The sequence below is a fragment of the Gopherus evgoodei genome, chromosome 10, assembly GCF_007399415.2.
Source record: "Gopherus evgoodei ecotype Sinaloan lineage chromosome 10, rGopEvg1_v1.p, whole genome shotgun sequence".
Taxonomy (NCBI): Eukaryota; Metazoa; Chordata; order Testudines; family Testudinidae; genus Gopherus; species Gopherus evgoodei.
Genome location: NC_044331.1, coordinates 63,593,100 through 63,621,022, shown reverse-complemented (window position 1 = coordinate 63,621,022; position 27,923 = coordinate 63,593,100). Strand labels below are relative to the sequence as shown.

General features: G+C 45.3%; 2 protein-coding genes across 6 annotated transcripts in view; one reads left to right on the top strand and one right to left on the bottom strand.

Annotated features, from left to right (window-relative positions):
* TXNDC11 (thioredoxin domain containing 11) overlaps positions 1 to 1,223 on the top strand; it is a 113,251-nt gene extending 112,028 nt beyond the window's left edge. For all 3 annotated transcript variants that reach the window (XM_030579046.1, XM_030579047.1, XM_030579049.1), the window contains one exon: positions 94 to 1,223. In XM_030579046.1, coding sequence (XP_030434906.1) covers positions 94 to 739 — 646 coding nt within the window. In that variant the 3' untranslated portion in view covers positions 740 to 1,223. The remainder of the gene's footprint in view (positions 1 to 93) is intronic.
* On the bottom strand, positions 793 to 27,923 carry SNN (stannin). Of its 3 annotated transcripts, none has more exons than XM_030579051.1 (3): positions 27,725 to 27,790; positions 13,011 to 13,079; positions 793 to 3,858 (listed from the first exon to the last, which is right to left on the bottom strand). In XM_030579051.1, exon 3 carries the CDS (start codon positions 3,763 to 3,765, stop codon positions 3,502 to 3,504), a length of 264 nt encoding a protein of 87 aa, XP_030434911.1. In that variant the 5' UTR covers positions 3,766 to 3,858; positions 13,011 to 13,079; positions 27,725 to 27,790; the 3' UTR covers positions 793 to 3,501. The 3 variants fall into 3 exon arrangements, with proteins under 3 accessions (XP_030434911.1, XP_030434910.1, XP_030434912.1); XM_030579050.1 differs by having other exon boundaries at positions 13,011 to 13,063; XM_030579052.1 differs by lacking the exon at positions 13,011 to 13,079 and having other exon boundaries at positions 27,725 to 27,923.

Below are 27,923 nucleotides of genomic sequence, written 5' to 3'. Positions count from 1 at the left end.
ATATCTGCTGTTTAAAATTTAAACCAAATTACAGTGTTCAGATAACAGCCAAAGACATTTTAAATGCATTAATCTACCTGTATGTTTTCATAGGAAGGACAAAAGTGTGAAGTTTCCTGAAGATTTTTCAGTTACTCTTCCTAATCTGCTTAAGTTCATTTTACATTACTCAAGTCTACCTTCAGCTGCACCTGACTTAGAGCCCTGTGCCAAAGAATGTCCACAGAAAGAGAGAGAGTTACAGCAAGAGCACATCTCCCACTTAAGGAGTGAGATTCAGAAATTGAGATCAGAAGTCAGTGCACTACACCAGGCTCAAGATCAGCTGGAAGCCCAACTGTCTGAAGCCAGAAGAGAAGAACATAAACTACAGCAGCAGAAGCATACACTGGAAAAGCAGCACAGTGTCCTCCAGCTCCACAGTGAACAATTACAGGCACTATACGAACAGAAGAACAGAGAATTAGAAGAAATGGCTGAGAAGCTTCAAGAATTAGCAGATGCATCAGAAAACCTCCTTACAGAGAATGCTTTACTAAAAGTCCTGCTAGCAGCAATGGAGGGGAAGCTAGAGAACAGAGATGAGACCAAGAAATCCATTCAGTCAGAGGAGACTCTTTCCACCCACAATACTGGGCCAGTTCTAACTGCAATAGACAGATTACGTGAAAGAGAAAGGCTTGATGTTTCCAATATTGATACCACAGTGACGGAGCATAAAGAAAACAGGACAGAGTAATTATTTATGCTATGGGGAGTGGGGAAAAAAAAATAATCAGGAACGACACTGTATTGGGAAGGTATTTATGCAAATTTTATTTGTTGTAAATAAAATATTTTCCAATTGTCTAGAAAAATCAAACCAGAGTATTTCTAATACTTCAAACAATTTACCAGATCTTGAAACCTAAATGGAGATATGGAAAACACTTTCCACTTTACTATTGCACTAATTTGATAGCCATTTTATTAATTTAACCTAGGTTAAAAATAGTAAATTCCCAGGGACAGCAGAGTGAAGCATCTCCTATTAAGGGACCAATTTTTGCACTGGCTTCCTCCCTTGTCTCCCAGAGGAAGTGTTCATTTAGGAACTTTGACAATTTATACTTTTCTAAGAAACAGCTGAAGTTAGCCATGGTCACTGCATTTTGCCTTTGTTTACAGAATTGACTGGAAATGTTGAGTTTGTTTATTTAGTAAAACTTGAATGAAAAGTCAAATGGTTAAAATATTCTGTCATTCCTGTTGTAGGATTTCAGGAACTCTGCATACCACTTTTACATGCTCCGCAATTAACCTATAATTGTCTTAGATGTTTCATTCACTTACAATTCAATGAAAATCTGTTCCTTATGGGGAACAAATGGTGAAATAATCTCATCCAACTAGTGTTCCCTCTGCCTCCCCCCACCCCAAAAAAAGTAGGAGAAGGAGAATAAAGTGTGGCATCTCAAACAAGCAAAATTTACTTACTTATTGCTCAGCATATATGCAGTAAGAATCCAGTGTGCATGTATAGGCCAGTGTCTCAATCCATAGACTGAAAAATTAAAATTGGCCTCTTTGGAGCCAGTAAATATACCACACAGTGTTTGCCTCCTCCCTAGGCAGTTGTATTCCACACCGCACTTAGAGGAAGGAAGCGTTCGTCCATTAGTAGCAATGGATTTGCTTAGCTAAGCTGTGGCTTTTGCAATGAAAGACACTTCATTTTCTAGCCTCAGTTTAATCAGTGCACACAAGAAGAAGAATGCAACTCTGCTAGCTCCCTCCAGGACAAGCTGCTATTTAGTTCATAAGTGGACTATCATTTGCTTGCAGACAAAGTCATCAAGGCCTAGCTAGCTAAGAATAAATAGTGTTGTTATTCCCGATGTATAAGCCATCATTCACACCAGTGTTTAGCATAACTGTTCCCCCCACACACACACGGTGGTGGTCAAACATCTGCATTATCTACTGCTTGTACACCCCCTCCCCCCCTTTGCATCTCAGTTTGCTGGGGAGTTTGACTTAAACTAAAGGAATTTGTTAGCTACATATAAACTGGATTGGGCAAAAGCTGGGTAGTTAGTGGAATATGCAGGCCTAAAAGTTAGGAAATCTAGAACATTTTAGCCATGGCTGAATAATTGTTCAGAACTTATGATACTGTTTACAGTCTATAATTTTTCACTCCAAGTACCTGTTACAGGTTTCTCTTTAGTAAAGGGAAGGGAGAGGTTAGGAAATGTGGGGCCCCTTTGTGTGAAGGTACTTCAGATTGCACCAATTTTTTCTTTTTTTTTTTTTAAAACCTCTACCCCACCCACAAACTATTTTCCCCTCCCTCTATCCCTTCCCCAACACAGCCAAAATTTAGTTAGCTGTTACAAGACAGATTTCTGTCTGCCCTGTAAGTTGAGAATAAAAAAAACCTTACCTACAAAATACATTAACTGTAGACAATTTGGTATCTAGACTAAAAACACAGTTTGCACAGTTGGCTGTTTAGCTTCATGTTTACATATATCCCAACTACGAGGTACACACAAACAGTGGTTATAGGGGAAAAAAAGTTACATTAATGCCAGTTCTAGTGAAAACACCATTTCTGTAATTAACATGCTTGCTAACAGGAGAGAAAGATCTGCTCTACTGCTATTTTTAACTCCACTGGAAACCTTCTGGACCATGCATAAAGTAGCCATCATTAGTTCCCAGACTGGAATCTGCTAAAATGGCAGTTTCCTTGCAGTAGCTACATGGCTAGGACAATCACAAGTATTAGCTGATAACAGCTTAATCTACCCTAAAGGAAGAGAGGTACAGTTCCTTCCTTATAACCCCTATCCTTTCTGCCTCAAACACCTTAATGAGATTATATATACCTGCATTCAGGGAAAGTGTTCTGAATCATTCCCATAAGAGGTTTAAAAACAAAAACTAAAAAGCAACCATTCTGTCTTTATGGTTATTCACTCAGAACTTCATAGCAGAAACAGGCTTTAACTGCAGATTTGGTTTTGAAGGTCTGGCATCTGATCTGTAATCATGTGGCTCAGAAGTCCAAATGTGTGTTACTAAGAATAACTTCATACCACTTCCATATGCTGGATAACAAAAAGCCAGAACTCCTGGCAGCCTATTTACAGTTCACAGTTTTAAGTAGTTCACATTACAGTAGTAGTTCCATCAAAATAGGCTCAGCTAAACATTCAAGTAACAAAAATGCAATTAGTTTTTTCATGCCAGCATATCCCTGCATGTCCATTGCCAGCAATGGACTTTATACCAGAGAAGTCACCTCTTAGCACTAAGGTGTTAAAATACAGGATTGATGGATAGTCTAGTTTTTCAGTGCATGCAGTGACAAACCAACAAAACCATAATTTTGAAGTCTTATCTCAAGGTGTTTTAAGAGAGAGCAATATGTATGTCCAATTTCTTCACAGTATCAGTTCTGCTGATTACAGACATCTTAAGTGTAGTCCAGATACACATCTGTGCTGCTCGAAGTTAGCTATGAATTTCTGTGCCATTAGGAGTCAGCTTTGCTTTTCTCTCTACACAAGGTCCTTTAGCAGAATACTGCACCAAAAGAAAAGGCTCTTTGGTTTCTCCTTCTCCCACAATGCTCTCTTCATCTTCAGACTGGCTGATCCTTTGCAGACGCAGGTAACACCAGCAGCCCAATATCAAGGCACCGAGAGCAGCAATAGCAATCAGAATGACTATTACAGTCACCACTCCAGTGGTAGGGCTGTGATCCATAATAGACATGATCAGTATTTCAGGACAATTATCAGGTCTTAAAGATGGTTCTTCAGTCCTTGCTATCAGTTTTGAGATGTCTGAAGTGGCATCTTGGAACTCCTGAAATATAGAGAAATAAAGTCCTGAAATGCAATCTACAGGGATATTACAGTTTTGCCTTATTCAGTAGCTTTAGTGTTATGTGGCTGGTGCTACAGATTCTGGCAACCCACTCTCTTGCTGATCTGTATAGAAGTTTGCCATTTTTTGGTTTTGCTCATTTGTTTGCTTGGGAACAAAAAAAAGTATGAGCCCTCTTTCATACACAGCCTTTCAATTTGCATGGCTATACATAAGAAACATTAAAAATTTTTATTCAACATCATTTTGCCTTAGCTTAGACTCACTCATAGGTTACATATGGTACATTTCCTAGTAGACGAAAGTAGTGAATGACTCAGAAGAAAATGATCCTGAATGCTTATGGATCAATGTTGAAAGCACAAGATGAGGTATTAGTCAGTGTCTGCTACAGATCACCAAATCACAAGAGTAAACAGAAGGATGACTGCCACCTATCTACAATGAGAATGGAAAAAAGATTAATCAGAGGACTTCAATGTGACTGATATATGCTTGAAGTCTCATGCTGCCAGTACTGAAACATCCTTGGAATTTCTAAACATTATAGATAATTTCCAAACTCAAAGGGTTGCAGCCAACATGGGGGGAATTCTAGATTACACTTTGTCGGAACTGATCACACAACTAAAAGTTAATGGTCATTTCCTGTACTTCTACACAACAACATTTAAAACAAAAAACAAACCACACCCCTTCTGCCATGGAGTCTCAGAGCCAGAGTCCATTGAGTCTGGCTTACAGGACTTGGGCTGCAGGGCTAGGAAGAGCAGAGCAGACATTAGAGCTCAGGGTGGAGGCTGGGTTCCAAGACACTCCTCCTTCACACGAGTTTCAGAGTCCAAAACATCTATATGGCAATTTTTAGCCCTGAGCCAGGTAAATAATGAAAAGCGCAAGTCACTGATTCAGATCTATCTAGATTGCTTACACTAAGTCTACCCAGCACACATGATGCATTTTAATATGGCTACATGGCAACAAAGAATGTAGGCCATACTTACAGGATGGGAGACTCTATCCTGGGATGCAGTGACTTTGAAAAAATTTGGGCATTGTGGATAACCAGGTGAACATGACTTCCCTCTGTGATGCTGTGGCCAAAAGAGCTAAAGCAATCCTGGGATGCATAAACAGGGGAATCTTAAGTAGGAGTAGAGAGGTTATTTTACCTCTCTATTTGGTATGGATATGACTGCAGCTGGAATATTGTGTCTAGTTCTGGTGTCCAAAGGTCAAGAAGAATGTGGATAAATTGGAGAGGGTTTAGAGAAGAGCCACAAGAATGATTAAGGGTTAGAAAACATGCCTTATAGTGAGACTCAAGGTGCTCATCTATTTAGCGAAACAGAGATGGTTAAGGGGTGAGTTGATTAGTCTTAAATGCCTATATGAAGAACAAATATTTAATAATGGGCTCTTCAATCTGCCAGAGAAACCTATACAACATGATTAAGGCTCTACCAGATTCACAGCCATGAAAAAAAAAAAAAAAAAAGTGTCCTGAACTGTGAAATCTAGTCTTGTGTGCTTTTACCCTATACTAGACAGATTTCATAGGAGAGACCAGCATTTCTCAAATTTGGGGTCTTGAACCAAAAGGGAGTTGCTTGGGGGGTCACAAGGTTATTTTGGGACGGGAGGGGGGTCACAGTATTGCCACCCTTACTTCTGCACTGACTTCAGAGCTGGGCAGCCGGAGAGTGGTAGCTGCTGACTGAGGGCCCAGCTCTGCAGGCAGCAGTGCAGAACCATACTATGCCATCCTCGCTTCTGCGCTGCTGCTGGCAGTGGCTCTGCCTTCAGAGCTGGGCTCCTGGCCAGCAGCTGCTGCTTTCCAGCTGCTCAACGCTGAAGGAAGCACCACTGCCAGCAAAGACACCCTCCCAACTCTTTTTGAGTCAGGACCCCTACAATTACAACACTGAAATTTCAAATTTAAATAGCTGAAATCATGAAGTTTACAGTTTTTGAGATCTTATGACCATGAAATTGGTAGGATTCTAAATATGATCCAATGCCTGGAGCTTGAAGCTAGACATTCAGGTGGGAAATCTGGTAAGGTTTTTAAATGGTGAATAATTCGCCTTTGGAACAATTTACCAAGGGTTGTGATGGCTTCTCTTATCAACGGCCATTTTTTAAATTAAGCTTGGATGCATTTCTAAAAGATCTGCTCTAGGAATTATTTTGGGGAAGTTCTGTGACCTGTGCTACACAGGTGGTCAGCATGGATGATCACAATGATCCCTAATGGCCTTGGACTCTGAAGTGTTGGTTACAGCGAGTTCCTGAATGGATTTTATCTGACCTGAAGAGATTATGACCAACACACATTCTCCAATCAGGCACTCAAGTCTAGTCCTCTCTAGAGCCTGCTCATGGCAGTACGTAGTTCTGGATAGGGAAGGGAACTTTACAAATTTATATTTAATCCAACAACTTTAGTGGTTGCACAGTTTTGCCTTAGTTCTAGTCAAAGCCCATTCTGCCAACAGGCTAACACTCATGCCAGAGACATCCTTGCATCTCAGGAAATTCTTTCCTATACAAGTAATGGACACCTATACATTCTAGTGTTATGGGGTTTATAAGATACAGTATAATGCACATGCCAGCTTCAATCATGTAAATTCACAGCAGTTTCATAATCAGGTGCTAATGTCATAGTCTTGCTAAAACATTTAAGTACAAGTATAGATATACTTCAAAAATAGTTTAAGAGGAAACCCTGTGAAAGTAGAACCAAAATTGCACTTTGAAGTCTGGAACAGACACACAGTGATGGTATCAGCACTATCCATGCCCCACCTACTAATGGGAGGCAGAAGCTTGGTCCTGCCAGCAGCCAAGCTCATCCCCGCCCCAGCTCTTCCCCCAGCATGGTACTTTCCTGCCCCTCCTCCTCTCCTTCCCTGTGCTGATCAGCTGATCACCCTTATGAGGGGGAGGGGCAGAAGTGGAGCCCCAGCATGCTCACTGCTCTAGGGAGGAGGCAGAGAAGAGGCAGGGATGGGGCCTTGGGGAAAGAGGGAAATCTAGGCATATCCCCTCCAGCACTCTGCCATGAGCCGCTCATGGATGGGGGCTGGAGCACCCCCATGAGCCAAGCACCCCAGCCCTCTGCCCTGACCCCTGCACCCCCCTGTGGCAGGGCAGGGGTAAAACCCCTTGAATGCCCTGTTAAAATGCTAGCCTGCTTTCAGGCAGAGGCGCCAGGGGCAGAGGCTCAAAGCAGCCAGCAGGGAGCCCAGCGCAAGCCCCACTGAGGGCTGGCTCACTGCAATAGACTAAGCTAAGCAGCGACAGCTGGGCTGAAGGCTGGGAGGGCTATGAAAGCCCTGAACAGAACTCAGTTAGGAGGCTAGTGCTTTGTCTCCTCACCACAGGAAGGGAGCCTCAAAGGCCAAGAGACCCTGAAAGGCAATAACTGTTGGGGGATAACGGGGACTACATGGTGGCAATGTAAAATAAAGCACAAAAGGTGAAACACCGGAAGAAGGTGAGAACTCTTATTTTACCAGCCTAAGCACAGTGCACAGGCTGAGAAGGAGAAAACCTGTGCAGACTCTGTGACACCCCTGCTACACACACACCCCCAGCCCTCTGCCCTGACCCTGCACCTCACACACACGCCCCCGCTGGATGCCAATAGGACCCATCCCACACACACAGCTCTAACTTCTGCACTTCCACACATACCCAGCCATCCCACACCCCATGTCCTGACTCTTGCGCACACATCCCCACCCTGAGCATGAAACAGGAGCTCCTGTATCTCCTACCTCGCCCCGCCACATTCCCACCTGCACCCCTTGCACCAAATGGGAGCTGTCTCTGGTAAATGCTCCACACCCAAACCTCCTGCCCCAACCCTGAGCCCCCTTCCTCATTCTAGCTCCTGGCCAGACACTGCACCCCAACTTCCAGCCTGCTCCTTCACCCCCAGCCCTGTGCTCAGAGCACTCCCACCCTCAGCTCAGTGCAGAGAAAGGGGAAGAGAATGGGCTCGAACCAGGGAGAAGGTAGGTACCCACTGTATGTGGGCAGGGCTGGGACCCCAGACCAGCAGTGGGCTGAGTGGGGCTGGCAGCCAGGACCCCAGCTGGCAGGAGCCGGCAGACAGAACCCCACACCAGCAGTGGGCTGAGCCACTCAGCCCACTGCCGGTCTGGGGTCCCAGCCGCAGGCCCTGCTCAGCCAACTGCTGAATTAGGTGAACAGAACTCCAGGCTGGCAGCAGGTTGAGCGGGCCACCGGCATAAGATCAGCATTTTAATTTAAATTTTAAATGAAGCTTATTAAACATTTTGAAAACCTTGTTTACTTTACATACAGCAATAGTTTAGATATATTTTATAGACTTATAGAAAGAGACTTTCTTAAAAACACTAAAATGTATTACTGGCACGCAAAACCTTAAGTTACAGTGAATAAATGAAGACTCGGCACATCACTTCTGAAAGGTTGCCGACCCTTGCTGTAGAACTTGACAAAACTTCTTTCAAAAGCTCAAGTCAGAAAAAGTAATAGCTGCTTTAACAGTACTTGGCAGAAAGCCAGCAAGTGGGACAATGGTGCACAACAGCATCGCTGGCTATCTACAGCTTGGTTATGTGAGAAGGAGGATGATACCACTATCCAGTTGCCAAATAAATTGTTCTACTTTTCAAGTTACTTCATTCCTTCCATCCTCTGTGCCCCACTGCAGTACCAACAGAAGGTTAATGTTCACCTCTGCCACAACTGGTAAAGGTAGGAAGACTACACAGGGGAGAGTAACTCCTGGCTTCCGCTCCACTAGTTTGAGCTTTGAGAGGAGAGCCTGACTTGTCACCATTTAATAAAGTTACTATGGTCAGGCAATAGTGGCCGTTGTTTGCTTTGTGAGCTTGCTCAATGCAGTGTCACGGAGTCACCGGGCGATGCTCTGGAACTCCTCCCCACCAAGCCAGGCAGGACTTTGGGGAGCCTCCTCTCCCTTGGAGCAGACTTGTTCAGGGCAAGAAGCTCACACAGCTTCACCTCCTGGGTCTCTCCTTGGAGCATTCAGCATCCTCTGCCCCTCCGTGCGCTTCCACCGGGTTCTGCACCCCCACTTTGCAGTCAGACGTAACTCTCAGCCAGCCAGTAAAACAGAGGTTTATTCGATGACAGGAACAGGGTCTAAAACAGAGCTTGTAGATACAGCGAACCGGACCCCTCGGCTGGGTCCATTCTGGGGGGCAGTGAGCCAGACCCCCAGGTCTGCCCTCCACCCTTGACCCCAGCCAGTTCCAGACTAACAACCCCTCCCAGCCCCTTTCCCGGGCCAGGAGGTCACCTGATCCCTTTGTCTCCAACACCTTCAGCTGGCACCTTTGCAGAGGAGGGGCCCAGGCCATCAGTTGCTAGGAGACAGAGTGCCAGGCATTTAGGTGCACTGGCCCTTTGCTCTGCCAGATACTTAAGAACTGCCATGGGGACACTGAGGCACCAACACAGTATTCAGAGAAAACATTAAGAACTTTCCCAGTTCGTCACATCTCTCCCCCCTTCAAGACCGAACTGAGCGAGGTCACTCCAGCCAGTGACCTGGGGAAGTTCGAACCCACCAAGGTTCCCATGGATGCCCCAGCATCTCTCCCATCTCTTGGTGTGAGTTACACCAGGACAGTCCAGTCTCACACCCTCCCTTAGGTCGGGTGTGCTTGATGGCACTTGCAGACCGCATGTGGAAGGTTTATGCAGCCCACACCCTTTGCCACCCCAGTACCCCTGGGGTTCAAGCTGGGATTGGGTCTTTTCCCAGCACTCTGGTCTGTGATTCGGGCTCCCTTGGTTAAGAGCCCCCATCTTGGCCTTTGCCAGCTCTGGGCTTGGGCAGCCGCTTCCCACTTTGTGGCCCATACACAACACCTCTGCCGTCCCCCCTTGCACTTTCCAGCTTTTACCGTCAGTCCCACCTCCTTGAGGCAGCCCAGCCCCCTCTTCACCTGGGACACCTGTTCCTCCCAGGTCTGGCTAAAGATGCACGTTATCAGTGTCTGCCAGGGCCAAGTTCTCCATCCCTCTCAGCTTGTCTAGAATCTCCCCAGGCCTAGGCATGGGGTCGGCATCTGACACTGTGGTGGCTTTAAGCTTCTGATAGCCCCCATAAAACCAGATCATCCTGTCTCGCTTGGGGATCAGCCCCACGGGTGAGGCCCATGGGCTGTAAAATGGCTGGATCCCATCTAAAGCCAGCATGTCCCTGACCTCTCTCTCCAGGTTCTGGGCTGCTTTCCCAGTGACTCTGAACGGGGAACACCTGATGGGGAGATTGTCTCCCACCTCAGGGAAGAGATCCCCCAGGGGGTCTTCCCCCTTCTCCATCCAATCCTCCCCCTTCAGGTCCAGGGGTCCCCTCACTCTCCTCCCATCCAGCAGCTCAAATGGGAAGAACCCTGGGGATTCCTGGGGCACCACCAGCTGCCTCCCAATTCCCCCTAGTTCTACTTCCCCTTGGGGAGCCCATTCCCGGTACAGGAGTCCCTTCTCCTGAAGGACTCTGTCCCTGCAGCCTTCCCCAAGGGGGTTTGCAGCGCTGTGGCCAGCAAGTTCTCTCAGCTACTCCAAGGAGGGATCCCTCTGCAGCTCAGTCTGGGATTCAGCAGCTGGGGCAGGGAGTGGGACCTACTCCCTCTCGCTGGCTGGGCCTGGGGTCACAGCCCCCCTGAGCCCTGTCCCTGGTAGCTCCCTTAACTACAACAAAATAATACAACTGCTTTGGCCACACAGTCATTTATTACTGATATCCAACAGCTGTTTGCTTTAGTAGTGACAACAAAGGCAGTTTTACTTGTATTTTTAGGAAAAAAGCAGCTGATGCTGGCTTTGAGTGAAGTGAGACTTTCCTCCTTGTTATTCTGGCAGGAATGGAAGAGGGTCATTACTTCAAGCTTCCCTCCCCCATCGCTCTAGAAGAGTGAAATAATAAATAAATAAATACAAGTTAAAGCAAGTTGAAAATGAAACTGATGAGGCAGCAGTGTGCAAAGAAAGGGAGGGATGAAAGGTGGGTTACAGATTTTTTGGGTATTACTCTCAAACCTACCCAGACTAATCAACAGTAGCAAGCAGAAAACCCCCTATCCTCCTTTAAGTCAGGACTCCTTATTTAAGAGGATGCTGTTTCACAAAGATCCTTAAAGAAACTTTCTTTACTCATTGTACTGTGCTGTACTATAGGTCTTTTATCTCAGCTGATGTTTAATATTTCTTTAGGCTTCTTACTCTCTGCTGCTATCAGAGCAGAAAAAACCATCAAGGACTTATGATCCTAGAAGCAAGGCTGAGGCCTATTAGGAGATGTCTGTACATCAGCTGGAAGCAAGCCTCCTAGCCCAAGCAGACAGATTAACACTTGCTCTACTCAAACTACAGGACTCAGAAACTGGCTGATGCCTGTGCTGCTGCAGGAAGCTACTAGCTTTGGTTTCAGCAATGAAGTGCAAGCTGTAGTCGATGGTAGGAGGCAAGTGAGAAGCTAACATTTGCAGGGTCACTGGAAAACATCAAGGGCTGAGATGGTCAGGAAAACAAGTCTCTCCCTTCCACTAGAGAAAGCTAGTCTTTGGAGTAGCACTGCCTGGCTGCTTCATAGAGCTCTGGTGTAAGCTCACTGTCTGTGGGAAAGGTGCGCGTACACACACACTCCTGAGAGATGGTTTCCCCACCTATAAACATCATCGCGCCCCCCCCCCCCATCATTCTCTCCCATCTCACCTAAAACAGTGGATTTATGTAGCAAACCTCAAGACTGAGTTGGTTAAAAGTCAGACCCCATCATGTTGCTTATAGGCATGTCAGGAGTCATTGCCCAGAGTCCATCCACTAGCCACCCTTTAGACAAGCATGGACACACACACCCAGGACAACCACTGTTCGCTGTCTTGTTACTCTTGCAGTCTACTCAGGAAAAAAAAGCCATTAAATACACAAGTGATCTTGGGCTCCATGTCTGAAATCCCATTTCAAATGTACTTTATTTACAAATAAAAACAGCTTGTTTTTAAGTACAAGCTCTGCAAATTAGATCTGGGGTTAAAGCCAAAATGGGTTCTTTTCTGAAGCAGTCACCAATACAACAAGTTCTGCAGGCCTAATTCTGCTTTCAGACACTCCTGTGCAACCCAACAGCCTTCGGTTACATTTTGTACAAACCCAGAATAGTTACTAAGTTCCAGTTGCAAATGCACAATTCACCTAATGATACACAAAAAGAAATAGCAGAGTCAGAGTAGCCATTTTTTGTTTGTACACATTGTAAAATAATGGCACCTGCTATTTCCCTTCTGATAAGTATGATCTCTCTCTCACATAGTGCAGTCTTATAATGAAGATTGTAATATCTAAGCCAGTTTTTAAGTAAGGTGATTGAAAGGGGCCTAGATGTCAGATCAGATCCATTAACTGATTGTTAAAACTGTACATCTACCCAGAGCACCAGATGGTTGTATTTATTAACTAAACTGCAATTAAGACTAAATGGCCTGATCCAACAAGCTGACCCACTCAAGACAACACTTGCATCCATACAGATCTGCTAGGACTGTGGCCTAAGCTTATATTTGTGATAAATTTCCCATTTAAAATGGATATTCTTCCCTTTTGTCTAGGGAAGGAGACATTTCTGTCAAGATTCAAAGCAGGGGTGGGGGCGGAGGAAGGCATTTCTTCCTGTCCCATTTGACAGGGGAACTTGAATGTATAGCTGGACTGACAACTCTGTTTCTCACCTCTCCCAGGGTACAGGAGTTTCTTTTTCCAATGACTAGCTCCTTCATGTGGTGTGTGCACATGGGATTTGGATGGGATGTGAAAGAAAACAAAAATAGCAATTCTTTCTAAAAGCAAAATCAGAAAACCTCTACAATGCTCAATTCTTCCCAGGAAATAATTTCTTTACCCTTTTATAGAAGGTTACTTGAGTAGTGCACCCATGTTGCAACTCAAGTGAAGTTGGAAGGCAAAGATTAGCATGTTCCACTAGAAGATTCTTTTCCCTTGCTTTCCCATTTTTCTTCTCTTATATACACAGGGACCAGGACTTAAGCTGGCATCTTTTTCCCAGCTACTAGTGGACATCAGAAAGAATTTTGTTAACCCACCTGTGTCTAATCATGAGTCTCAGCTGCAGCAATTCCCACTCAGCATGGTGCTTCTGAAATACATAAAACCTTGCAGAAGATGCCAAGTTAGGGGAGAATGGGGAGTTTTAAGGAAGGCTGATAGTAGGCTATGAAGAGACTATGATACTTGCAGGTAACTCAGAAACTTTACATTTATTTTGTTTAGATTCTCTTTTTTTTTTTTGCTGATAAGCCTTTTTACCAAGGGAGTTAACCTGGTAACTTTACCCTGTGAGACAGATGCATGAATATATCCTGCAATAATGGGCAGCATAAACAGGTTCTTAAAATGGAACCTATCTCCCTGGTAGAACTGATAGTTAAGTCTTGTTCTTAGTCAAAATATAACCCAGCCCTACTCCTTGTCTGAATGATAATGTCCCAAAAACCTTTGAGGAAACTGTTCTGCTGTAGGCATCCTATGCACTCAAACAAAATAGTGCACGTGTGAGTATGTTCCAAAGACAGTGACTGTAGCATGAGGGGTATTATTGAAACAGATGATTCCTCAGGTCAATGATGATATTTACAGTGAAGATAAAACAGTGACACTTTAAACATATTAGAATAAACTTTTAGTAGTTTGTTTAAGATACACTAACAAAGAATTAAAATGGGCAGAGTGCATAGGAGAACTGCAGAAGTCACATCTAAGGTAGGTTGCATGTGAATAAACTGTTAGAGGTTCCAGTTATTTCTATACATTATTCCACACAATTTATATAACAAGGAAGCACAGGCCAATTGTTTTGGCAACCATCATGGAAGCAAGTCACCATTCACTTTTTTAAAGTCAACAAGAGCCAAGGGAATTCTATGCTATCTAGAGACCGCTAGCTGGATAATGTGGACCATGGTATCTGCTGAAGTCTCATCGTCCCTAATTATCTCATTACAGGATATGGGCAGCTCTCACTGAGGTCCAAAGATGTCACTTGTGTTCTGTGGCAGTAAGATCAGGCTTGTGCAATTTAAGGAGGTCTGGAAGGTTTGTTTTTTTTTGTTTGATGCATATATTTGGTTTCTTAATTCAGGTCTTGTCTATCCTAGAAGTCTCTATAGAGAAACAGTTGTGAAGACATGAGGTCCCAAGGAGCAGGGAGGCAGGTTATTATTCAAATTTCTTCTATGGGATGAAGCAACAAACTGGTATATGGAGTCCTTAAAAAGAGCACCACTGCATCGAAAAAACAGACAAGCCAGGCTTGTGCCCCTTGGCTGGTCACTCAAAGCTTTACAGGAAGCTGATTGGTGCTGTGAGACTTTTCTCAGACTGACAGCTTAATGTCTCTGCAAGGAGTAATTTATGCCAATAATCAACAACCAAGGTAAGAAAATGGCTTAGGGCCTTTAAAGAGCCATTTGAGAGACATCTTCTAGTAGTGTAGTCTGCTGGAATTGTACTAAACTTCCTCATGGTCTAAGTATCCCAAATATCAAGTCACAATACAATTTTAAATAGAATAGAGAACAGTGACTGGCAGTAGCATGGTGTTTGTGAAACTTAATCTTGGATAGTGTGTGACCCTGATGTGAAGGTGTTACAGGGTGACTGGATCCTATAAGGGCAACAGAGCCAGCCATACCTTTGCCATAATTAATTATTTCCCAACCTGAGGGGGTGGGATTAAGGAGGGTCCAGTGATAGCTTCATGGTCATCTGGGCCTTACAACCACTCAAGATGATCTGTTAGTTTATAACCAGAGTGAATGGGGAGGGGCTGAGCCAGGGTCTGCAGGAGACTTAGTACCCCCTACAGGAGCCAGCCTGGGAGCCCAGTGCTCTTTATACAGGGGCAGGGAACACAGCCCAGAAGGGGCAGGCAACAGTACTTCAGGGAAACCAGCCCTGGCGCTGAATGCTCTGTTCCTAGGACCTCTTTAGTCTTTATGTCTCTGGGATGGAGCAAAGAGGGCAGGCTGAAGAGCAGATAAGCCTTTTTGGTCTAGGATTTTTAGTTTGGATTTTGCTACCTCAGAATGGGTTAAGTTCACCACCTGGTCAGAAGGCTTAAGCCACATGAAAGCTGAGGTAGTCAACCTCAAAGTGCCAGGCCAGCAGAGGGCACTGCAGGGTGGCATGACAGGTCAGATAGCTGGCAGCATAATACCAGCAGGAAGCTGAGTTCTGAATACTAGATTCAATTTAATATTTGTTTGAAGGCAGAACAGATTTCCCATTTGGTTAATAAGTGCACACAGACCTATGGCACAAGGCTCCCTTATACTCTTATTAAGTCATGAGTTTAGGGATCTGAACCTGGGCCTAAAAAGTGTCTAAGGCCCCACCCAATCCCGCAACAAGTTGGGTGCAGGAGTCTGCCCCCACACATTCTGAGGTCCACTGCAAAAATGGGATTTGCAAGGACAGCACCTGTGCTTCAATTATTGGCTTTAGGAAAGACTACTTCAACATACCTGCCGTATTCTGGGTTGGCTCTGGAATAATACATCTGCTGCTTAGCTCTCTTGTAGCATAAAACAACTTCAAGTTGCCCTACATATTCTCAATGGCCTAAGCTAAGTATCAGATTATTAAGAGGCAGTGCTTAACAAATTATAAACTACAGATGGCCTGCAAACTGTTTTACAGTCCAAGTGCTATCTCATCATTGCCTTGAAGAGGGTATTGTTAATATTTTAGATGCTTCATCAGTCGCATTAATGATGCTGCAATTGTAGCAATACTCCCTAGGTAATTCATCCCTTCCCAAGTAGGTTGTGGGATTTTGGGACAGGGACGGTATCTTCCAACATATTTGTGCAGCACTTAACCCACCCCTGACTCTAGCTTTTGGTGCTAGAGCAATATGAATAAAATGGTGTCTAGAGTACAACCCAGAGAGGCAAAAAAATTCCATGAACTTCTGTATTTGGAATAACTTTGCTATGGGAAGCCATGCTCCTGGATCACAAGAGAAGTTATGGGGACTGGCCTATCAAGTGCAAAGCAAATTTAAAAAAAACAACCCACACTCCTGAGAGAGTCTATCACCTACCTGACTACAAGGACTAGTTAAGCCACAGCCCCTGCAACTATTCTCCTCATTTAACATTTTTAAAGTTTTCATGGTATATTACTACAGCTCAACTAGGGTTCTTTAAGCTCTTGCATAAAGTGCAAGAAAAGTGAACTGAAGCCAGGAAGTCACAACTGGGTGGTTTTCAGAATACACCGAAGACCACTATTTTACACTTGTAAAAATAACCTCGTCCAAACCCATTCACACACAGCCTATGACTTTCCGTAGCACCGCATACTGACAAGGAATGCATCTGGCTCAAATTCTCTTAAGCAAAGCCTTACTTTGGTAGGTCTCTAGCTTAAGCAATGGTATGACTGCATCCTGTTCTGGAGAAGGTGACTGGACCACATTTATTAACTTTGTGCACTACCCTATACACTATACAAAGGTCCAAATCCTGCTCACCTTAACCACATGAATCAAGCAGACATCAACCAGAAAACAGCAAGATTTGGCCTCACACTGGTCTTGAAATACTTAGATATTCTCTCAAAGTAGCTTTCAAGTCCTTTAACATCTTAAGGCAGTGAATGCGAGCAATTCAGCTACTTGGTAGAAACAGAGCAGACCAACCTTATGTAAAATAACTTTAATGAAGTAAGTTTGCAGATGCTTTGGACCGATACTTAAGTGAGTATGAGCTACTTATGTAGTTTGTTCCTGCATACAGGCTTGCCCCTGTGACTCCATTTGTAATTCTGAAAACTGTACATTCTCAAATGCTACACACAGCTTACCTAACTCTTCTGCATTTTATGCCACTCACTGGTGAGCCTGTTCTTGGGTTGTTCATGCTGCAGGCATATCTGCTGTCTTATTCTGACCATTAGTATTTCTACACAAACCCAATTAATGCTCTGCCAGCATGAATGGTTTTTGTAGATTCTAGCTTGGTAACCTGGAACTACTGACTTACCACCACCCTGCACCACACCACTGGCCACTTAGATTAGTTCTATTATCTTCACTTTGACATTTTAATTTAAATAAACTGATATTTAAGGCAGACTGACAAAGATCAACTTTGCATGGCTGTCACATAACTAATCCTAGTTTTTAATCAGTAGTTATTGCAAGCAGCACTGTAATGTAGTACTGTAACTTAGTTGAAGAGTACCCAGTACACTTGTATTCTGTAAATATAAATAAATACTAGTATGAGCTACCAACAAAGAGGTTCTAGGTCTCCTGCCAGTATCCCTGAAGGGTTCTTCCTTTTCAGATTCCACCTCTTATGTTTTTCAACCATGCAATTCCATTCCCACTCTGAACCAGCAGTCAACTGAAATATTAATCTAGCTCTCTAGAGAGAAGGTTTTGTATGGGGTCTCTGAAGTATTGCCTTAGTGCAGGACCCATTACCTCTTTCCCCACCTTTTCCGTAAGATACTAGTGAGTCACCTTCCTCAACAATGCAAATTCTCAGTGGCTTGGGCTCTTACTTTAAGTCACCTACAACTAGCTCTAGAGACTTGTTCATTCTTATGGTTTCGTGGAATCTGGATGAAAGAGGCTGGAACATTCAGCATTTATAGCAAGAAAATGCTGATTTTAGCTAATTTCTTCATAAGGTATTAAACTCTAGCAGTTCCATAGAAGACCGATAAATTTAAATGCCTGCCAGACTTCCCCCTGCCCCCCAGGAATAGTCAATTGAAGGGAAGATTAAATTCACCAAGTCTCAGTGCAAGGCAGAAAGAAAGTATGTTATCAAGTATTTGGAGTAAATAAACTATCAAAACCTTAACAAGCGAGACAGACTTTGTATATGCTAGACCAGGGGTGGGCAAACTACAGCCTATGGGCTCCAGCTGGGGCACGAGGTCGGGGGCTGCACCACGTGGCTCTCAGAAGCAGCTGCATGGCCACATACCGAGGGTCAGGGGCTGCTCCACCTGTAAGAGCCAGAGAAGGGACATGCAGCTGATTCCGGGAGCTGCTTGAGGTAAGTGACACTCACAGCCTGCACCTCTGAGCCTCTCCCCACACTCCTGCCCCAGCCCTGATCCCCCTCCTGCTCTCCAAATCCTCAATCCCACCCAGAGCACCTTCTTGCACCCCAAACCTCATCTTCCAGCCTGCACCCCAACCCCAATTTTGTGAGCACTCATGGCCTGCCATACAATTTCTATTCCCTGATGTGGTCCTCAGGCCAAAAAGTTTGCCCACCCCTGTGCTCGACAGACTGGATTTTTTTTGTACAACGTTTTAAAATTTACTATCCTCCACATGAAGAAGAGTGGGTTGGAAGAGGGGGGAAAGTAAATGACCCAAAAGGAGAACAGTAGGTCATCCAAGGAGAGGGAGAACACAACTCACTTTTCTTACTCATTCTGTGGTGTAGCTATACCCTAAAGCAGGAGGTGTGACTGCAGCTCATGTAGGCACATATCTGAGCTAGCTTTGATCTAGCTAAATTAAACCTCTAAGTAGATCAAAACTAACTAGTGTATAGCAGTGTGGCTGTGGCAGCAGCATGAGCGAGCCTCCTGAGTACAACTCCAACAGGGACCCTGGGTATAAATGCAAACAGCTGGCCAGTTGCAGAGTTAAACTGCTATTGTGACTTGAGCATTGATCTAGCTGGAGCAAAGCTAGCTAGCTCAGATACATGCCTACACGAGCTGCAGTCATAGCTCCTGATACTAGTATAGGTGTTCTTAGTCATGACAAGTATACTGGGCCTTCCTTCCTAGAATTCAGGAGACAGTATGGGGAGGTCTGAACAATCAGTGTAAGTATTTCTAAAGGATACTGTTAATCAGAGTGACCAGAATGGTATTCAGAAACAAGTCTGCTTTCAGAAGGAACCTGGATTGTCTACACACTATAGTAATAGCAGTCACTACTCCTAGTAGTGATGTACATAATATTTAAAAGACTAAGCAAAGTGCACTGTTCTAGATTACTGGAGTTTAGTTACACAATTTGTAATATTTCAAGTTAGTCCCCAATGCACCCTGGCTCAAGATGTAGCATGCTTCAGACCAGGGCAATCAATTATTTTGTCAAGGTCCAAATTTCTTGGTCAAGATGCAGTCAAGGTCCAGACTCCAGAGAAAATACAAAAAAAGTAAAGATTTCATGGTCCATTCAAAAGCATCTTGATTTGGCCTGTAGTCTGCCTATTTAATTACCCCTGGTTAAGACCCTTCACAGAACATCCAACTTTAAAGCCGCTGGCCATCTTATTCTTGAGCCAATTTCATGATCTCAAACCCAAGTCTCCATCCAAGCCGACACATGTACGATATTCACTCACTATCAAATTAAGTAGAGATTGACTAATATATAAACTTCAAGTGGACACGCCAAGGCTCTTTAGTTTCCTTAAAGAAGTTTCTGTTCTGAACATTCTGCACTAAGAAGTTTCTCTTTGCTATTGGCAAGTGAGAGCTGTCGAGTTTACTGATTAACCTCCCTATTCAGAGGGGTTCCAAAGACCTCAGGCAGCCCTGCTTTATTTTTATAGTGGCCAGGCAGTGTTTGAGATGCTACTAGCTATAAAGTTTTGCTAGCTGTGTCAGCTTTTAGAAAAGCCGGTCTTTTTGAACACCAGGTTCTGCACAGCACATACCCCTGATTATTGTAATTAAGGGAAAGGTGTGGAGAGGCAAGTGAAAAGGAGAAACCAGTCTAACTTAATAAAGATTAATAGAAACAGATTTATTTAGAGACAAGGCTTCTATTCAAGGAAAAACCAGACTTCTGAACATTCTGCTCTTAAACAGAATTAACTGTTAGTACTAAAGTATGCATGTATATTGGGGCTGTAAAAAAAAAAGCTTTTAACACAAATTAAATCTACATTTGTGTATGCCCTACAATACTTACTACTCAACAAACAAAAAGTGGCTGATTTTAATAAGTGCTTATTTTTAATGTGTGCTTTCTATAGCAGAATTTTAGTTAAAGAACTTGGAAAAAGAGGCTTATGCCTCCTAAATATAGCTACTTTGGTATTTTAACATCTGGTTTGGCCATTAACCAAGCTAATGGAATTCTGAGATTAAACCCAATATTTAAAGCAACTGCAAACTAACTACTCAAAACTCGAGAGAGTTTTAGAATGGGGAGCTTTCCTTAATGGGAGCAAGGAGAAGGCAAACTAAAGCCTCTTTTGTACATTCCATTTTTCTTGGTAGTCACATTTATGCAAGTGGCCCACAGTTCATTCCAAATGAATGGTGTTGCAAATTTACATTGCAAAACAACACTAGTACAGGTGATGTGTAGTGAAGAAGCCAGAAAGAGACCAAGGGGAAAATCCATTAGAGTTCCAAGTGTTTCATTTGGACACTAATGTACTGGCATCTTTACTACCCAACCTTCATTTCCTGCATTTTACAGAAATGAAGAATCCATTTCTATCATGCATCAACTATAGGCAAGTACGTATTTCTGTGCCAATACAAGCCATAATTAGAGACAGCTTCACTATTCTCAGTGGCAAAAATATTTATTTACTCCAGAGGAAATTCTATGCCAACTTACAACCCTGCACACTTCTAAAATTCTGCATATTTTGTCAATAAATGTGGAGGCTCCAGCAGGGCACAGGGGAGCAAAGGACACTGGCTGCAAGGCAGTGGGAGACCACCCTGAAACACTGCTGCCACCCTCCTCAGACTCCTCACTGATTACCCTGACACATCATACATCAAAAGCCAACCCAGCCCTGCCCCTCCACTCTAAGCACGCCAAGATAGTCTGCCATGCATGCCCAGTCTTCCCTTGGATCCAGTTGTGTGGGGCTCAGTGGGGGGGGGGGGGAGCAGTGCAGGAGGTATCTGAAGGCCAAGGAGCTCATTGGGGGTTCAGGTACTGGGGAATGGGACTGAGGAGGTCCAAGGTAGTTGGGGCTTGGTAGAGCAGTCTGGACGGAGGGGGTGCAAGTGGCAGTGCAGCTGGCTGAGGCTCAGTGGGGTGGGGAGCTTGTCAGGGTGGTATGGAGTGAGGCTACTCAGGATGGGGGTTTGCGTATAGGAGGCTCAGCAGGGCATGGTCTGGGTGCAAGGGTGGGTGCAGCTACAGATGGAACTGAGGAGGATAACAGATGGGTGAGCAGCTCACTATACAGTAACCCCTCACCCATGGCTGGGGAGCAGTGGGGCAGGAAGTAGGGGTGGAGTGCAGTGTGGGGCTTCCTGCACTTGGGGGTAGGTCTTATCCAGCCCCAGTTGCTCCTTGAAGGGAAAAAGAAGTCCTGTCCTCCCCTGCCCAGACAGGACTAGCAGCTGAGTCTGGTGCAGGGTAGGCGGCACCAGCCAGCTCTTCAGGTGTGAGAAACTGACCACACTGCTGGTGAGGGACACATGCTTGCTCTTGCAGTTTCCCTGTCAAGTTATTTTTTTTCAGAGGAAAGCCAAGAAATCTGTGGAGGGGACATGAATTCTGTATGCACACAGTGATGAAGAATTCACCCTGGAGTAAATATTGTATTCAAACTGACAATAATCCTCATTTGTCTGGACTCTATATCATACAAAGGTAGCACTATCCTTTGGACAGAGGTGCAAGTTTAAGTTAAATAAATTGACAGATTACTATTACATACACTCACTCAAACTGGGCTATTTTGTTAGCCTTGTAATGCCAATATTTTGAAGGGCAACTTTCTGCCAGGAAATTAGCTAGTACATACATACACACACAGAGCTCTTCACTGTCTGTTTCCTGTTGGATAATCTTCAAAAAGAAATAAGTTTAGCTATCAAGTAGCATCTTAAAGTAATATACTTGAATTGCTATTCCTACTCCACACACTTTTCATGTCTACCATATAGCAGCTATCTAGTATCCATTTTGAGTGTCTTAGAGTTAAAATTGGACAGAATTGTCTATTTCTATGATCAATAGACAAAAAGTAGGCAAATGGAGGCCAGTGTTTCTCAAGTGACAGTTTTCCATGTTACTATCCTCATTTAATCATATCTAACATGTTACTAGATTACACACAGTTTTAAGGGGAATTTGCATGAGATACTAAAGGCCTGCTCCCACTGACTTCTGTAGTAAATTTTCTATTTACTACAGTGGCAGCAGGAGCCTAATTTTTAGCTGAAGTCAATACACACGGCATTTATTTACACAAAAATTGTTGCAAAAAGGACCTCAAATTTTGATGGATAGGGATGTGTCTAGTGTCCACCACATTGTGAAGCTCCAATAAGAGGCATACTAAAATTACAATGACCCAGAACACTAATTGTAGAAAGCAAAAACGTGTTCAGCTTCATCCTTTTAATATGTACTGTTAGGCCTGGTCTATGCTACACGTTTAAACTGAATTTAGCAGTGTTAAACTAATTTAACCCTACACCTGTCCACACAACAAGGCCCTTCAGATCGATAAAGGGCTCTTTAAACAGATTTCTGTACTCCTCCCCGATGAGAGGAGCAGCACTGAAATCGGTATTGCCATGTCAGAATAGGGTTAGTGTGGCTGCAAATCGATGGTATTAGCCTCCGGGTGGTATCCCACAGTGCACCATTGTGACCGCTCTGGAAAGCGATCTGAACTCGGATGCACTGGCCAGGTAGACAGGAAAAGCCCTGCGAACTTTTGAATTGCATTTCCTGTTTGCCCAGCATGGAGCTCTGATCAGCACGGGTAGCGATGCAGTCCCAAATCCAAAGAGAGCTCCAGTATGGACCGTACGGGAGATACTGGATCTGATCACTGGATGGGGAGACAAATCTGTTCTATCAGAGCTCCATTACAGAAGACGAAATGACAAAGCATTTGAAAAAATCTCCAGGCTATGATAGACAGAGGCCACAGCACAGTGCTGTGTAACAAGTGTAACGGAAAGCCAAATAATCAAATGGATGCTCATGAAGGGAGGGAGGGGTACTGAGGACTCCAGCTATCCCACAGTCTCCAAAAAGTATTTGCATTCTTGGCTGAGCTCCCAATGCCTGAAGGGTCAAAAACATTTTCCCGGGTGTTTCAGGGTATATGTTGTCAATTTACACCCTTCTTCCCCCCCCACCCACCCAAAAGAAAAGGGAAAAAACGTTTCTCGCCTTTTTTCAATGTCACCCTACGTCTACTGCATGCTGCTGGTAGACAGGGTGCTGCAGTGCTGAACATCAGCATCCCCTTCCTGGTGGCAGACTGTACAATATGACTGCTATGCATCGTCATCATCAGCCCGTGAGTGCTTCTGGCTGTCCTCGGGTGAGATCGGCCAGGGGCGCCTGGGTAAAAATGGGAAGGACTCCCAGTCATTCCCAGTAGATGGTACAGAACTGCTGGTAATAGTCTTCATCATAGCAACTGGAGGCTGAGCTCCATCACACACACACACCCCCACCCCCTTTCATGTCTAAAGAAAAGATTTTGTACTGCCTGGACTATCATAGGAGCGGGAGGCTGGGCTCCTCTCCCCTGCCACCCTTTAATGTCCTGCCTGGATTATCATAGCAGCTGGAGGCTTCCTCCCCCTCATTTTATCTCACTAAAAAGTCAGTGTTTCTTATTCCTGCATTCTTTATTACTTCATCACGCAGATGGGGGGACACTGCCATGGTAGCCCAGGAGGGAAGCAACAGGTGGGGTTGTTGCAGGGACACCCCTTAGAAAGGCATGCAGATCATCATTTCTGTGGGAACTCTGGGGCTCTGACAGGGAGCGGCTGTGCTCCCTGGTTCTCTAATACACTTGCTCCACATTCTAGGCAGGACTGACTATTTTTAGACAACATAAAGAAGAGAATGACCCAGGGAGTCATTCCCATTTTTGTCCATGACCCCCCCGTCCGACCTCAGCAAGGCCAGCCAGGAGCACCCATGACAGCAGCACATAGTACAGAATGACTGATAACCATCATCTCATCGCCAATTTACAATGGCATGGCAGACAGTGCAATAGGGATGGTAATCGTCTTTGCTACCTTGCAAAGGCAAATGAATGCTGCTGTGTAGCACTGCAGTACCACGTCTGTCACCAGCATCCAACACACATACGGTGACAGTGACAAAAGGCAAAACGGGCTCCATGGTTGCCATGCTATGGTGTCTGCCAGGGCAATCCAGGGAAAAAGGGCGCGAAATGATTGTCTGCCGTTGCTTTCATGGAGGAGGGATTGAGTGACGACATTTAGCCGGAATCACCCGCGACATTATTTTTGCATTGGGATCTCAACCCAGAATTCCAATGGGCAGGGGAGACTGCTGGAACTATGGGATAGCTACGGGATAGCTACCCACAGTGCAACGCTCCAGAAAGCGACACTAGCCTCAGTACATGGACGCACACTGCCGAATTAACGTGCTTAGTGTGGCCGCGTGCACTCAACTTTATAAGATCTGTTTTACAAAAGTGGTTTATGTAAAATCAGAATAATCCCATAGTGTAGACATACCCATAGTCAAGTCTTGATGTATTAAGTATGCTGAACTAATACAAGGTAAATTCCAACTGCATGTGTCAGTGGAATACTGAATCCCCCCACAACCAAGCCAGCTACTCCATATCTAAGGGTACACCTACACTACACGTGCTGCTGCAGCAGCAGCACCACCACCACTCTAGTGGTGATTTACTATAGTGACAGAAGGGATTCTCTTCTCCCCCCATTGTAGTAATCAACCTCCCTGAGGCACAAGCTAGCTGAACAGCAGAATTCTTCTGTCAACCCAACTGCATCTACAGGGGGGGGCTAGGCCAAGGGTTCTCAAACTGTGGGTTGGGACCCCTCAGGGGGTTGCAAGGTTATTACATGAGGGGGTCATGAGCTGTCAGCCTCCACCCCAAACCCTGCTTTGTCTCAAGCATTTATAATGGTGATAAATATACAAAAAACTTCCATGTTTGGGGGGAGTCGCACCCAGAGGCTTTCTGTGTGAAAGGGATCACCAGTTAAAAATGTCTGAGAACCCCTGGGTAGGCAGGCCTAAGGATGTCACACAGGATGTGAATTTCCCCCCCCCCACACCATCCCTGAGCAATGTAGCAAGGTCAACCGCGGGGGGGGGGGTGTTAAAGGGACAGACTAGGTCCTACTTAGCACAAAGCCCTTCATTCCAAAAGAACGGCCACGGCAAGGTGTTTCATTGTGAAACACAAACCCACCCACCCCCCGGGCCCCTTAAAAAAAATTGTATCTCTGTAGTTTTGCCAAACAAAGGCTTGATACCCTCACATCACTCTCTAATATTTTAAGTCATTTAAGAGAATGCATTATTAGCTGTTTTATCGAAGAGCTCCATGGATTTCAGCAGTTGAAAAGGTTTACACTCTGTAAGCTACCAAAAATGAATTGCACTGATCTGCAGTAGGTGAATAACCCTGATACACCCAGTTAGTTAAATGCAGTTTGTTGCAGCAGTTGAAGACTGGAGAAGTCCCTCATCAACCTAAGTGCCACCTCTTGATGCAGTGGATTACCTACACTCACAGAAGCCCTTCCTGGCATAGGCAGTGTCTTCACTAAAGCACAACAGAGGTGCAGCTGCACCATTTAAGTATAGACCTGCCCTTGGGTATAAATCCTCTGCCAGTATTTTCCTCCACTATTCAGGGTTGCACTGTATTAGAGATTATGCATAAAAAATTTTGCCCTTAGCTTTTCTGCCTGTGCGCGCTGATATGGTTACATAACTGTCTGGACACACACTGATAGTCCTTGGTATAGAAAGGACAAAACTTGGTCTGGCATTTTGTACGACCTGCAAGCAGGTTCCAAAGGAGTCTGCAGTATGAGGCAGACCAGCGGTTATTAGCTGCGTATAATTCTCCACTGACTTAGGGTACGGCTACACTTGAAACTTCAAAGCGCTGCAGTAGGAGCGCTGCCACGCTTTGAAGTGTGAGTGTGGTCACAGTGCCAGTGCTGCAAGTACTCCACCTCCCCGTGGGGATTAGCTTGCTGGGAGTCGCGCTCCCAGCGCTGCGGCACTGTTTACACTGGCGCTTTGCAGCGTTGTATCTTGCTGTGCTCAGGGGTGTGTTTTTTTCACACCCCGAGTGAGAAAGTTGCAGCCCTGTAAAGCACCAGTGTAGCCAAGGCCTCAAGTATATTCAAAAGCTGTATATAGTTTGTCTACAGATAGTGATGCAGACCTGCCAGGAGAGAAAAGGTGCTAGATAGGACAGCACATATTGTGCAGATGTCAAGATTTTTTTGAATGTGTAGTCATATCTACCATTGCACAGACAATACTAACAGCAAAGATGTGCAGACAAATTAGTTTAATATCAAGACAGTTCAATGAAGTTATAACTAGAACACAAAATAAGTTTCCAGTTGATTTGGAAGGGGGGTTGTCCATTTCCTAAACAATGCAAGCCACTTTATTTTTGTTTAGAAACTAACCCCCTCCTCCTCGTATTTAGCAGCCTTAAATATTTACAAAGTTCCCTGAGTTGAAAACATACTCACTACCCTATACAATAGATTCCACTCTAGAAAGAGTACTGCTATATAGAGGAATCAGGTTTTTTTAAAAAGCTGCAATCCACAATGTGGAGGCAATCAAAAGATGCAATATGGCAACTGTAGTTTTAATATGCCTTAATATTTTTGTACTTCACGCCACATGGGGTGGAGGATGTGGTGAAAGAATTAGAAAGAAAAAAAATTTCCTCTCCCTCTTGAATTTTGCAGTTTTTAAAGATGCAACCTTTCTTCTTCAACTTGGAAAGCAAATATGCTATGTTTGTGACAAATGCACATTGCTGTCTGACAAACCACATCTACTAGGTAAGGAGTGTGTGTGTGTGTATATATATATGCGCGTTCGGATGGAGGGGGCAGTGCTGGGGGCACATGGAGAAAAGCGTGATGTATCGAGACAGATCTGGGGCTCAGCGGGTGGGAATCTCTGCCAGCCCTTCTCTCTAAAAGCCGTTGACTCAGTCACCCTAGTTATTTGCACAACAGGCGAGCCCGTGACCCAGGAGGGGCATTTGAATCACACGACGGGGGTGGCTGCAAAGCGACCGGTACGGACGGTGCAAAGCATTGCAGAACAGGGTACTATGATACATGCTGTGCACTGTTACGGGGTGGGAGGGGTTCAAGGCAGAATCCAGCAGCAACCCCAGTTAACTGCCCGCATCTTGCGAGTGGAGGGGGGCACCCTCCGACTCCCCATCTCTCGCTTCCCCGAGGAAGGGGCGGCTGGCGAATGCCAGACACGATTCCGAATTCGCGAGGGACGCTTCGGCTTCAAGGCCTCTGCCGCCTCCTCCCTTTTTGTTTGTGGGTTGCGCTCGGAGCGCATATCCCCGCCCCCTGGGGGGGGGGGGGAGAATGCAGGGGAGATCCGGGCAGCTCGGCTCGCACCAGACACAAAGAGCTGCGATAGCGCAGCCTCCTGTGCGGGTCTTTCCCTACCCAAGCCCTCCACAGCTTCCCGGGGGGGCGGGGGGGGGAAGCCAGCATCCAGTAAACAGCTTCCCTGCCCCCCCATTCTCCAGGCACTAGCGGGGGAGGGGGCTGCCTTGCAGCCCGACGAGAGACGGGACTAGAAATGGCTGAACCGGGGAATGCAGCGTCCCACCCCCGGGCGCTTGGGACAAAGCGGACCCCCACCCCCAGCGCCCACTGAGCCGGCGCCCCGCTGTGCGGAGACGCAATCCGCCTTTGCTCGCGGCATGCAGAGGAGCGACCCCCTGCCCACCCCCCGCTGGGGCAAGCAGACGTGCGACCCGCCTACCAGGCGCCCTGCTGCAGGCGAAGGACCGGCCCGCTCCTTCAGCCGAGGCAGAGCCGCCGCCGCCGCCGCCTCGCCCCCTGGCTCACGGACGCTGCGCGCTGCACTCCGGCCCGGGCACCCGGCGCAGGCTGCTCGGTGCCCCGGTACACACGGAGTGTGGCCGGCCACGCACCATCCCGAGCGAAGCCACCAGACGCGA